At 40.0% G+C, this 13310-nt stretch overlaps 1 protein-coding gene and 1 long non-coding RNA gene across 2 annotated transcripts in view; one reads left to right on the forward strand and one right to left on the reverse strand.

The window, feature by feature from the left end:
* me1 (malic enzyme 1, NADP(+)-dependent, cytosolic) overlaps positions 1-11871 on the reverse strand; it is an 81239-nt gene extending 69368 nt beyond the window's left edge. Inside the window, exon 1 of the mRNA XM_024268224.1 lies at positions 11706-11871. Coding sequence (XP_024123992.1) covers positions 11706-11834 — 129 coding nt within the window. The 5' untranslated portion in view covers positions 11835-11871. The remainder of the gene's footprint in view (positions 1-11705) is intronic.
* On the forward strand, positions 11526-12225 carry LOC112143955. Its single transcript, XR_002918826.2, has 2 exons — positions 11526-11714; positions 11807-12225. It is a non-coding gene; the product is annotated as an uncharacterized LOC112143955 (long non-coding RNA).
* Positions 12226-13310: the final 1085 nt, after the last annotated feature.

Raw genomic sequence — 13310 nt, forward strand, 5'->3', positions numbered from 1 at the left:
GTTTTAGCAATTGGGAAAAACTGTAATAAAAGGGATATAGAGGATTAAGACAACGAATGGATCCATGGTTAAGGTTTTCTCTGTTCTCTGCAGGGCCAGTGCCATGCCCCAGAGAAGTGACACTAGAGTGCACCCATCTCTTTCTTAAAATGTAACATTTTAACAACCAAATGAACTTCAATCTTCAAGTTACTTCCATCTTTAACATTTCATGTAATTTTATCAGCTCTAAAGACCACATAAAGCAGCAGGCATATATGGAAACATGAAGGAACACATTTTCAAAGCTCACTGGAAACATTTCATCAGTGTGCGGACAGCTCGGGTTCTTACAAACAAGTCAAGAATGCATTTTCAAGAACTTATAGAAGAGAAAACCTTGCAAAGTTGCATAATTTCAATGTTTAAAAGAAGAGAAAAGGCATGATAGAAAACGATACAATAAAACATTGGAGTCTTTTTTTTACTGTAAAGTCTGAAAGGAATGTGTGATTTCAATATGAGGCCATAAAGTCGCAGGTTTATCTGTTGTCACTGGTCTATTCTCACCAAACGCGCCCCATCTGCTTCCTGCTAAAATAGCTCTGATAGCAGAGTTTAGCAGGATCGCTCTTGTTGCAAAGCCCTTTAAATCCATCCTTTCCTCCCAAGAGGAAGACAAAGAGCAGACATCAGCTTGCATTCGTCGCTTCTCAGGATCTTAAAGCCTGACTAAGCCTTTCCCCGTGAACACATCCTAACAAATGTGCTATGTAAGGTCTGTGAGTGCACATTGCTTCTAAACAAATCTGGATATACACAGAGCTTCATGCAAGCAGTACTATAAACATTTAGAGCAGCTGACGCCTGATAAGGTGGTAAGGACAGTTCAGGACAGTTTCAAAGAGCCTCACAAAAACATGAGAATAAACTCTTTCTTATTCTGGAGACAGATTATGAATGTATCAGGGAATAAAAGTAAAAAAAAAAATGGGAAGGGTATATTTCTTTTAGTTAAAGAACGTAAATGGTAAATGCCGTATACTTGTATTCCTTGAAGGCCCAAAGTGCTTTACAGTCACAGATCCACTCATGTATTTAAAGACTCACTCCAATAAAAATTGTGTTTTTTTTGTAATGTTTTTGTGGCATTTTTCTAATGATGGGGACATATAGAAAAAAAATGAATCTTAAAATTGCATTTGTGACTATTTTTTTATGTGAATAATGAGCAGACAAAACAATTTAGCTTGAAAAAGTTAGTAGCTATGATGTAGAAGCTACAACTTGTAGGCGGCAAGCTTCTATTCTGACTCATCCACAGATAAATAGATTCATGAACGTCTTAGTTTTCCTTGTTTGAGCTGGTACCTGGCTCCAAACTGTACGGCTGGATCACTCAAATATTGCTCGCCAATTTTATAGGAGGAGTAAAGGGCTGTGAGCTAGGGGGAGAGCATGGAAACAGATTTATAATAGGAAGTAGGGGGGTGTTGCTCCACACCAACGATCCCGCCCACAACTCAGAGGTGAATTTCTAATGAACTCCTGCTGCTCTGCAGAGACTATGTCCTAGAAAACGACAGTTTTTTTTTTTATTTTGGCTAAAAATTGCATAATCATCACTAAAAGGCAGCTAAGGAGTTTTTACAAAAGATCAAAAGAATATCGTAGTAAAACTTTAAGATGATCAAAACTGTTGCAGCTTTTGAAGAACTTGTTTGCTATAATATACCAATGAAGCTTGAAAAAATAGCCTATTTTCCCTGATTTGCTGGTGTATATTATTGGTTTAAATCAATATCAGTGTCTAAATTTTACATTATTTTGTTATTATTTCTTAATTTCACTAAGTCGGTTATATGGATAAATGTTGCTTTAATTTTGATGATTTTTTACTTCATCAACACCTCAGATCTTTGTTTAGCAGGTAAATTCCCTCTCATTTAGCTTCCTCGAGTCCTAATCTCCACCTAGCAACACACACCGCTACAACCGACCAATAGATCCTCCTAAATTCCTCAACTCAGGCAAGTATGCCGGTGCAGGGCTCTCTAAATCAAAAGGTGTCAACTTGTGAATGCACAGACACTCGTGTTGGTCAAATAGCCTTCAAAAGCTGTTGACTCAGGGAGGGCCTTCAAGTGGGTGGGGGCAGCGTACGGTTCCCTTGAGGGAGCCCTTTTCATGCTGCCATAGATGCCAGGTCCCTTAGGAGCCTGAGTGCTGCTGGGAAAACGTCCAAGGCAATCAGGAGTCCCTGAAGTCCTGGGTACAAACACACACTTTAGGCAGGAGGAGCTTCAGATGTTCTCCACCATGTTTAGATGGCAGTTTGGGTTTGACAGTAAAGGCGAGTATCACTGCTGGCACTCACCCTTCAACAGTAAATGTGAGAGGAGTCCATTAGTTGAGAAAAAAAAAAACACAATTTGAAGTATCATCCTTTACACATCTGTCATCATGTCTGTAAAAGTCCCTAATGTTCTTGTCGTTACTGCAAGTCTCTGTGACATTAATGTACAACAACAACAGTAAAAACTAACAGAAAAAGGAACTGTTCTCTAAGACAACATCAAAAGTTCAATGTTGGTCCTTCTACAACTGCAGTTGGGTTGATTTGTAATTATCTCACTGACAGATTTTAATGTACTAAGTCAGATAACATTTATTCTAATTTTCTTCCACTGACAAAAGAAGTGCCGCAGGGCTTCGTTTTGGGGCCACTGCTTTTCACCATTTATGTAAATAATGTTGTAAATAATGTAAATAATGTAAGTAATGTTTTCCAGAATTTTGTCGACACCAGATATCATTTATATGCAGATGATATGGTGTTTTACACAAGCACGAAATCTCTTGAGGGCAGTGTATCTGCATTACAAAATGCTTTTAATGTTTTCAGGGCAGATTACTAAACCTTGAGTTTTCTCTAAATGCAAACAAGAGCAAATGAATGCTCTTTTCAAAAACAAAGAGAACTGTGCAACTTAATCATACAGTTGTTACTATTCAAGGGACAAAAAAGAGACAACTAAATATTTTAAATACCTTGGTATTTTAATATATGACAATCTTAAATTCAAGGAACACATTGAGCAATTGGTAAATAAATTAAGATTGAAAACTGTTTTTTTATTTCAGAAACTTGCTTCTCTTTTAATGTAAGGAAGAAACTGGTTAAAGCCACTTTTTTTAATCAATTTTAGACTTATGTACATGAACGCCCCAAATCAAGTGTTGAAATTTCTGGACTCTGTAAATCACTCTTCTCTGTGATTCTTTACAAACTGTAAGCCTCTCACTCACCACTGTGAACTTGATACACGTGTGGGCTTGTCAGCACTAAAACACCGTAGACTTACACACTGGTACATGTTAATATATAAAGGTATTTTGGATTTGCTCCCTTCATATCTCTGACATTACATCGAACCACGAGAACTGGACAGTATTCGTTAAGATCACACAGCTAGAACTGACAGAACCAAGTGTTGGGACAGAAGCTGGGAAAGTGGCTTTTCAGTATTCTGCACCGACAACGTGGAACAATCTTCAAAAAGACTTGAAGTTGAAGCAACTGGTTCATACAGGCCAGTTTAAAAGTATACTCAAAAAGTTGGAATTGAGAAATATGGTTTGTGAATGTTTTAAATAGTTTTATGAATTTTATTGCTGATTGCTGATTGGTGTGTATGTGTATGTGACCCCTAGGATCCTTTGAAAAACAAACTTTTAATCTCAACAGAACTTCCTTGGTTAAATAAATGGTGGGGGGAAAAAGCAGAAAAGGACCTTCTTGTGTTTAGGCGACAGCTCTCCACCATGCAACCCTGTCCATCAACGTGATTAAAATAGTGAGTGTTTTTAGTATTTCAAAGAGGATCTTACCATTCAAATTCCTCCATCTATTGTTACCATTGTTCAGAGTTGTCATCAAGTGAAAGATGTTTACATTCTGAACCAATCTGGAGTCTACCAGAGCTCCCAGTATTTGGCTGTGGGTTAAAGCCAGAGTATTTGAGACATGCAGACAGACTTCAGACAGAACTGGGATTCATCAATGCTGACCACCAACCAGCATGGAGGCAGAAATGTAGTCTGATCTACGGAAAAAGATCAGTGCCATTTCACGCTAAAATAATCCATTGTGGACTCAGTTCACACGAGCGAATAATGCTGAAACGTTTCACACCTTCATTTGGTTTGGGATTGATGTCTAACTCGGCAGATCAAAACACTTCATGCAATCTCAACAGATGATCATTTGAAAGAGGTAGCAGCCAAAACAGACATTGAAGCTAAATCAAACAGATTTTGACTGAGGGATAGAGGGAGAAAAAGACCAAAGAGGAAAGCTGGCAGATCCTGCTTCTTCTCTGACAAAAGGGTTATTGAGCATCTATACTTCCTCACTCCAAACACATTCAACCAAACCAAACCGTCTGGTTCACGTTTGCTCTTCTTTGGTCTTCAGTAAGTATGTAAGGCTTCACATCAAAGTTCCTACAGAGTTCAGGAGAATCCTCTACTCCAGCAGAGTTTGGTTGTTCAGTTGACAACAAAGTTCAGGGGAACTTTTGGAAGGAAACAGACAACTGAGGAAATAATTTGCCGGGTGGATTAAAACCAGGAGCCATCATGTGTTTAGTGATTCTTCATTTCTTTTAGACTAACAGTGATCAACTTCAAGTGTATTCACACCAAATGCGATTCGTACAACAAATTTTCGTGGCCTGCCCCTCTTTTGCTGCAGATTCACGTCTGTACCATTGACTTAATATTAAAACTAGCCACCTCCGCCGCACGGATCACGTTCGGTGTGAATGCACCTTTACAGTGAGCGCCTCAGGGTCCCCCCAGAGGAGCTGCAGGAAGTGTCCAGAGAGAGGGAAGTCTGGGCATCTTTGCTTAGACTGCTGCCCCTGCAACCCGGTCCCGGATGAGCGGAAGAAGATGGATCTAATTTCACGGTTCATACATGTTCATAGACATTTTAAAAACAGAAGTTTAATGATTTTACAATTTATCACCTGAGACAATGTCACAAATGTTAGAATGTTCATAAGCTGCAGAATGTAAAAAAAAAGACTCCTTTAAATCTCCTTTGCAATTCTAGGTTCCAATATTTAGATATTTTCTTTATTAAGTTAAGAACTGGGATTATGGGTTGAAAGTGAAGGAATGCTTCAGCTTCATGGACAGTAGATAAAGTGTTATCTGTCTGTGAAGAGCTAATGGCTTCTCTTTTCTACTCCATGAATAAGTATGGATCTTATAAAAAGACATGTAAAGGATCTGAGGAGGAAAGTGTGTTTGGAGAGTCTGCTACTGATGTGAGTCAGTGAATGCAGGCGAATAGTTGGTGTTATCGATTTACACTCAGCTGATTTGAGCCACACCTTAAGATAACACCAATAAAAGCACCTACAGGGCTGCAGGTTAGCAGCACGTGCACACGTGTGTGCGTGTGTGTGTAAGGTTCATGATAGAACATGATGAAGAGGAACAAAGGTCCGTTTTCTATCTGTCTGCTCGATCCGGTCCAGGCTACTGGAGGAATGTCTGACCAGCAAAGAGTGCAGTCGACCTGAAACACCTGGAACATCCCACACACACACGTCACACTATGTCGTCCACTTAGTGAGGAAGACCGGTTCAAGCAGCTGTTCCACATCGAGTCTGAACAGAGACAGACTCTTCCAGTTTTCTTGGTCAGCTGAAGAAAAAGCTGCAATCTGACTGACAATCTCACCGCGCTCCTTCTCACATAGCATCTGTCAGCTGCTGCTGGACAGCTTGTAATATGCACACAGTGGAGCTTCAGTGTGGTCAAAACTGCCTCTCATGTGAGAGCTAACACACACTGCAGGAACTAATAACAGCAGATATGTTGAGCTAAATGTAATCAGTCAGAGAAGGCTGAAACACATTAAAGAACTCAACTCTCGTGAAGTTTTATAGGCTCTTTTTTTAAAAGCAGTGATTTTGAAAACTTTCAATGAAAAACATGCAGAAGAAAACCTCTTTGTCCTCCAACCATCATGTAGATATATTTTAACACCTCATTCAAACACATTTGTTGTCAGGCTGGAGTTCTGATGAACTTTCCTGCTCAAACAAGCAGATGATCCACAGAGGAAACTCCACCTGCTGGGAATTCACCCCCAATTCTTAAGGTATAAACATCAGTTTAGAAATTATTCTTTTGCTTCAGCCTCACAAGATTTGGCATTTTTAGTTGCATGATTGCTAAAACTAAGCTCTGAGGTGCAATAAGTGGAAAGAATTTACAATAAAAAGCTTTAACATGAACATGATTTGGAATACAGCACTTTAATATAGTAAAACTCTTGAATTTTCTTAATAAATCCATGGTAACTGCAGCAAGGTGAGCCTAGAATGAAATATAAATCACTAAATGCAGATCAAGTACCAAAAGAGACCATTTAGAGTCAACATTTCCTGAAATAAAAGGATAAAAAAACAAAGTTCTGCTTGCCAAACTTGCAAATATTTCCTCTTAGAGGAGAAAAAGTCCCAGAAAACTAATACGGGATTCTAATGTTTTCCAGTTGCATTTGATTATCAGGATATTAGTCATAGCAGCCCATCCTCAATCCTCAGCATGGAATCGACCCTGCTGCCCTGCAGAGGCCTCAAGGTTCCATCTTTTGTTATATCTGAAGAGTTTTTCTTTTTCTCATTTAATTGATGTAAACAGTCTGTGCATTAGACTTCAACAAATTAAACTGGTGTGTTAATTAAAGCAATTAATATAATTTCTAAATATATATATTTCTGTGTATATGGTTCGTTTGAGTTTTAATCAGCTAAGCTCTCTATCTGAATGTGAGTTTTGGTGAGAAGGTTGTCTGCTGGTAAACAGATTAAAGCCACAGCTTTTCTGACTGCCTGCACTTGTTAGGGCCACATTTGGATCCTGAATGGGCATCTGTAGGAGTACAGTCTCTTTTAAAAGCTGAAGGTTGTTGTCTTGTTATTAAAGGTAGACGCACTCAGCATCAGAGAGACGTAACGAGAGCTGAGACACAAACTCCTCATTAAGACGTGATCAAGCAGAGGGACAGAGGTCGTCTGTGGAGCCAGGTTAGGGCTCCACTCGGAGCCACAGAGAGCCCTTTCTGCACCTCGTACCCCACTTCTTCTCTTTATTGCATTGCAAGGGCGCACAAAGTGCACCTATAATGCTGGGTGAGTGAGGAGGGAGGAAGGTGAGGCCGTGTATGCACCCACACATCTACAGCTCAGGGTCTTGTGAAGAGATTTGAGGGAAATTGAGGCCTGTGGATGTGAGGACAGGCTGCTTTCAGCGCCGTGTCCCTCAGCTTCAATTAGCAGGGTGTGTTGTGAATGGCTGGAGGTAATGTGGAGCAGCTGAGAGAGGTAAACACACCTTGTCTCCTGGGCTAGCTGGAATCAGGAGGAGGCTATCAAAGCACTACTGGCTGGGCCACAGAAGCCCGCCTGTATCAGGCAGCTAACATGCTTTAGCAGTCATTTCCTTCCTTCTCATCCAATTTCCTGACCTCCAGTTCAAGCACAGGACCCACAGTGGAGGGTTCACCTGGCTGCATAAGAAACCCTTTTTTACTCTCACCTGTGTGTGCTCTATCAGGTTCATCAGGTGCAACCAACATCGATGCAAAATGTCGTTCTTTAACTTCATCTCATCTCAATAGGCACAAACGGGGACAGCAGGCTCCTCTGTTGTCTTCTAATGAAAGTTTTTACACACTTATAATCAGTCCTGTTAAAGCATACTTTCTTTCAAAGCAACCAACAACCAAAAACTGTGAGCTCATTCACGACAAGCAGCTATAAAACAAGAGGAAAAACCACCTTGTAAAAGGAGGAACAAAGAGCTGTGGCTTTGTAACAGTCACACTCAACAAAAGAGAGAAAAGAGAACAGAGACAGTCTCTTTGTGCCTTTGTATGTCATTTGGAGGCAACAGAGATTGTTATTTGAGGTCTTTCTATAAGCACATTTCATTTAAACATACAAAATGTGCTTCAGCCCCCTCAGGGCCTGGTTGTTCATGACTCTGCATTCATTTAGGTCCCACTTTGCTGTACACTGAATCCCTTCAAAACCCAAACGTGTAAAATGACAGATAAACAAACCCGTAATTACGTGAAGTTTTTGCAGCAAACACAGCAGACTGATTACATTCTAGCTAAAATAACTGAATTTAAACTTGAACTGTTGAACTCATTTTCTCTATTTTTAATCTAAACATCACCAGTCAAAAGGTTAGCTTCTAGCTGAAAGAAATATAGCTCAAAAATGCTTAAAATTTTGATTGTTGCATAAAATGAGGATTTATAGAACTATGTGTTTTTAACCTCATCCCTTTGGTGGTCTGACATCTTTTTCACAGATTAATTCTCTGTTCTTACTTTAATTTACTTCTCATTTAAGAGTTTCAGCAGGTTTCAGTTTCTGACTGCACATGTTTCCTCTGTGATGACCTTGCTTTAGTCTACACTCTACACATTTTTGTCATTACTGCCCATTTAACCCTTAAACACCCGAGTTCCAGTGTATATGTTCTTTGATTTACTGTAACGTTTCAACTGTTAACACAATCAAGATTGTAGATTCTGTAGGAGAAAAGCGGCGCGTCGAGAATTAAGTTGATTGTCTTAATGATTGAAAAGTTACAGTACGTTAAAGATTTTGTGTTTAAGCGTCACAGGTGACGCCTCAGGTGTTAAGGGTTAATTTCTGTGTCTAATTTGTCTTTACTAAAATTTACTCTACACAACATAAGTCAAACTAAAATCCACAAGGGGCCAAAATCCATTTATTAAAGCCAAAGTGGAAAGCTCTGAATAGAAAGTAAAAATCATTTATTTTATGATTTATTACAATAAATAATGTTGGTTTGTGTTTTAAAGGATTTATGCAATTCCAGCTGAATTCATGTAACAAGGTCATTAATAAAAACTAAACCACGCAGTTGCATTTTTTAGACCCATTGTGTGTTTACAGCAGTATGTTTATTTTTCAGATTTCTTTCTGCCATTTAAAACTGCAAATTGTTTTCTCCATCTTTGTTGGAACTAGAAACAGCTGGGAAGTCTGAAGAATTTCATTCTCTGGCCTGGCACTTTTTGCAAATCAGCACTCTGCAGCACTGCGATGAACATTGACACGTTTTCAAACATTTATGACATTCGTATAACAAGTTGTCCTGTGGACCTTTGCTTAGGGAGCAGATACGGTGCGTGATTAAAATCTGCAAAACTGACAGTCAAGCTATCACAGGACTTTAAAGTGGAAAGAGGGAATGCACCGGCCCAGGACACTCGGAGACAAAGACTATATAAAAGATAAAGCAACCATGGACAGATGAAGGGATAAACTGTGTTCTCTCATGCGGCAGATGAAAATATTTGTAGTTCCTGCGATTTCTTCAGGATGTTATGAATAATAAAAGAATAAAATATTGGCATCTGAGTAAAACTCTGTTCAAAAGAATCACAGAGAAGACGTTGCTACATTCCTGCTGCAGCATGAACAGGAAATCATTCAGAGAAGGAAATGTCAAACTAAGCATGACACAGCAGAAAACAGAACTCTCACACACACCCTTGTCCTGCTATAATGTGACATATCTGTTATATAATGTACACAGAGGAAACACGAGCAAACGAGATTTGAAAATAAAACAAAAGTGGCTGAACTTCAACAGTTTTAGCTGAAAAAACAAAGAGAAGTACCTTTCTCTCAACAAATAGATATACAAAAATATACGTAATATATTTGTACATAACTACAGTTGAAAAAAGGGGTTATATGAGGGACATTTCTACACAAACTTTCACTGAAAATGACTAACACAGCAGGCTGATGAACAGCACTTGTTGCTCTCATGACAGGCTGTCATTAACCTGTGTACAACCTTTTATCACACCACAGATGAAATGGCCCGTCTCCACTATCTGGCTTATCTGCTCTCTGACTCGTAGTTTCTTCAACTGTGGTAGAACAGCTGTCACAGCAAAAAAGTAAGGAAGTATGTTTATCATGAAGATGAAGTAATAGCATGGCTGGGTCAGAACAGAAATAAACTTGGCTGTTGAGAGGACTGGTAAACATCTTCGACTTTTCGTGGGTTTGTTGGACAAAATATGAATGATGAAAATCGTGTATTTTTGCATTTCTGAGAATTTCTTTATTCAAATCAGGAGCAGAGATGAAATGCCATTGGAAAAAGTTTGTAGTTGTGACGTAGAACCTACACAGAAGGCCGCAAGCTCCCTGCACTATTCTCCTGCATCCACTTATAGAAAACTAGATCCATACGTCTTCGTTTTCCTCGTCTGAGCTGGTATGTAGCTCAAAACTGTATGGCTGGACAGCATCAATATTTTTTTGCCATTTCGTTGTAAGGTTTGGGGGCATGCAGGGCTGTGGGCTAGCAGGAGAGTGTACAAACAAAGGGATGATGGGAAGTCACTGCAGGCTTACATCAACTCAGATCGACTTTCTAATGAACTCCTGCTGTCTGCAGACACTGTCCTGGAAAATACAGTTTTTTATCTTATTGTGGCTGAAAACAGCACAATTCTAATTAAAATACCACTGGGAACGCTTTGACAATTGATCAAAGGATGATCTAAGTGGGTTTTTAATGGCTTAGATTGATCCTGGGAGTTTAAAGGTCAGTCAGCACCATGGACAGAGCACTGCTGTCCAGTCTGACCTTTGAGGCCCACTTTCTCCATCATGGAGAAAAAGCCAGAAAGGCTCCAGTACAGTGACACACTCGTTGTTAGTCAAGCTTTTATTCCAAGTATGTAAAAAACACACTGAAAGGCTTTGGTCACCACGGTGTTAGTACAAATATCCTGACACTGACCTTTTTTTTTCAGTTAAAACATGCAAAGTCATCGCTGGTCTCGTGATTTTCTAGGAACTTGCTCAGCATTATTTATGGAATGACTTAGCAAGCTTAGTTCCTGTTTATTCCTTAGAAAATAAAAAAATATACAAAGTGCATGAGCATAACCCTTTGTTGGGGGCTGCCTATCACAAGACAGCAGCCTCTTTGACAGTCTGTGCTTCAACGTGCTGTAGAAACCACTTCAGCTGTGGCCTTACAGTAACACCACACCCCTACAGCCCCCTAAAAATAGTGGCACTGAAGTGTAAACAGAAGCCCCCCCTCTGTGAGGCAGCAGCATCGTTGGCTGTCTTTAACTCTAAATATAACCTTGTCTAAAGGCGATACCTGCACATCCTGACTCATGTGACGTTCACGTGCTCGTAAAGGGCTCCGTCACAAGTGCCTCGGGGGGAAAAACAACACAAGTCAATGTGTTTTTCGTGTTGTAATATTGCAAAGTCTCGGTTTGGGCGTTACTGCGTCTTCAACGGACAGAAAACAAACATTACGGTATGCTACTGTGAGTTGGTGAAACATTTTCATTCAACAGTTTGGGCTGTTACTAGTAGAAGGGCAAAGACTCTCCACGATTCGTCGCTGCTTCTATAATTGAATGTCTGAAAGTGAACTACACGACAAACAATTTTGTTAAAGAATTGAAAAGTATTGGTATGGCCATGTCTCAATAACGACTATCTCGTTCAGCGGTGTTATAATTTCCTATACCCCCTGAACGCATCAACTGACTTGTCAAACGCCGCTTGTTGAAACCAGCGGGAAACCCTCCCAAACCCCCGAGCCCGCTTACCTTGTTCAGGTAGGGGTTCCGGGTCACATCGTAGCCTCTCTTCTTCGTGTAAACGAACGTCTTCGCTTTGTCTTCCGACTTGTGCATCTCCGTTTCCACAGACTCCCGTCTGACGTGCCCGTGAGCCATGGCGTTGCCTCTTTAAATAGAGCGACTGCTGAGCCGTTGTGAACGCAACAAGTGGATCCGGAACACCGGCCGCGCCGCGGGGCTCCGCTCTGACGTTTATGAGGAGCGGGAGTCTCCTTATCAGCGGGTCACTGGCAGTGATACAAAGCTCAGCACCTCACAATGACTCAGCTGCTGGAGCAGAGGGCTGACAGCAGGCTTCATTTTATGGACAATAAGAATTAAAATCAATCAAAATGTCAAAATCTTTGCTGGCAAACAACAACTAGAAGGAAAATTTGAGCTGCAAATTAACTTTATGAAGACTTTGTTCTCATTAAAAAAACAATTAAACTAATCAGACATTAGAAAATATTAATATAATAATAATAATAATCAGTATTCAATATCATACATTGTTTTTGCCCATTTAATGTTCTCTTTTCATTCAATATTCTGCAGTATTTGGCGTATCACAGAGTTTTTGTTCCTGCTGTGGACATATGATAAAGTCCCACTCAAGTCCCAGTTTAGCCAAAAAAAAAGAAAAAGAAAACAGTGTTGTTTTCTGAGACTTAAAGGCCCAATACAAATTCTTGCCTTCTCCCTTACCATTCATTTAGACCTCCAAATGGAGAGTAGTGTCTCATAATTCAGACGTCACTTTCATTCAATGACGTCAACAATAATCGCCATTCCGCTAGCTTTAGCGCAGAGCTTCCAGCGCTCAAATATACATAAAAACATTGGTTTTATAACTTTAAAAAGGTTATGCTACAACAAAAAGTCATTGCTTATATTGAAACGTAAACTTCTGTGCGTCAGAGCGCATCCACGTGAAGAAAAGCGGTTCTCAGCGTGACGCGGTTTACCCTCGTGAACAAAGGACTTTGTATCCCTTCGCTTGGAGAGTCAGATTTTAAAAACTAAATATTCCAGACACACTTGCACTAAAAATGCCACTTCAAATAAAGGGATAGTGAGAAGGGAAGAATTCAGATTGGGCAGAAGTTCATCAGAAATTTGCCTCTCAGTTGTGGGCGGGACCATTGGCATGGAGTAAGCCTACCTCCACTTCCCATTATCCGTTTGTGTGCAGTCTCTCTCGCTAGCTTACAACCCCCTTACACCCTCAACCAGGGGCGGAGTGGAGCAACTTTCCAGCCCTGGAGTTTAATGGCCAAGACCAGATAATTTTTCACCACATGAAAAATTAGGTAAGAATTTACAATGTAATATAAATGCTTTATAAAATGTTTTATAAAATAACATAAGTAGGATAAATAACGGCCCATGCTGCCTGTACCTAAATTAGTACTGCTTCCTGCCCATTTTTGCTCCCTAATCGTGTGGCTGGCCCGCTTCTCCGTCCAGCCTTGACTTTCTGGCAGAAGAACTCTGGTGGACTCATCCAACTGTAGGAAATGAAAAGGGGTGTTTGCGTCAAATTGTAGCTCCAAAACTGACGATGTCTCTTAAAGGAACAGGTCAATTCAG

The sequence above is a fragment of the Oryzias melastigma genome, linkage group LG16 (assembly GCF_002922805.2).
Source record: "Oryzias melastigma strain HK-1 linkage group LG16, ASM292280v2, whole genome shotgun sequence".
Classification (NCBI taxonomy): Eukaryota; Metazoa; Chordata; class Actinopteri; order Beloniformes; family Adrianichthyidae; genus Oryzias; species Oryzias melastigma.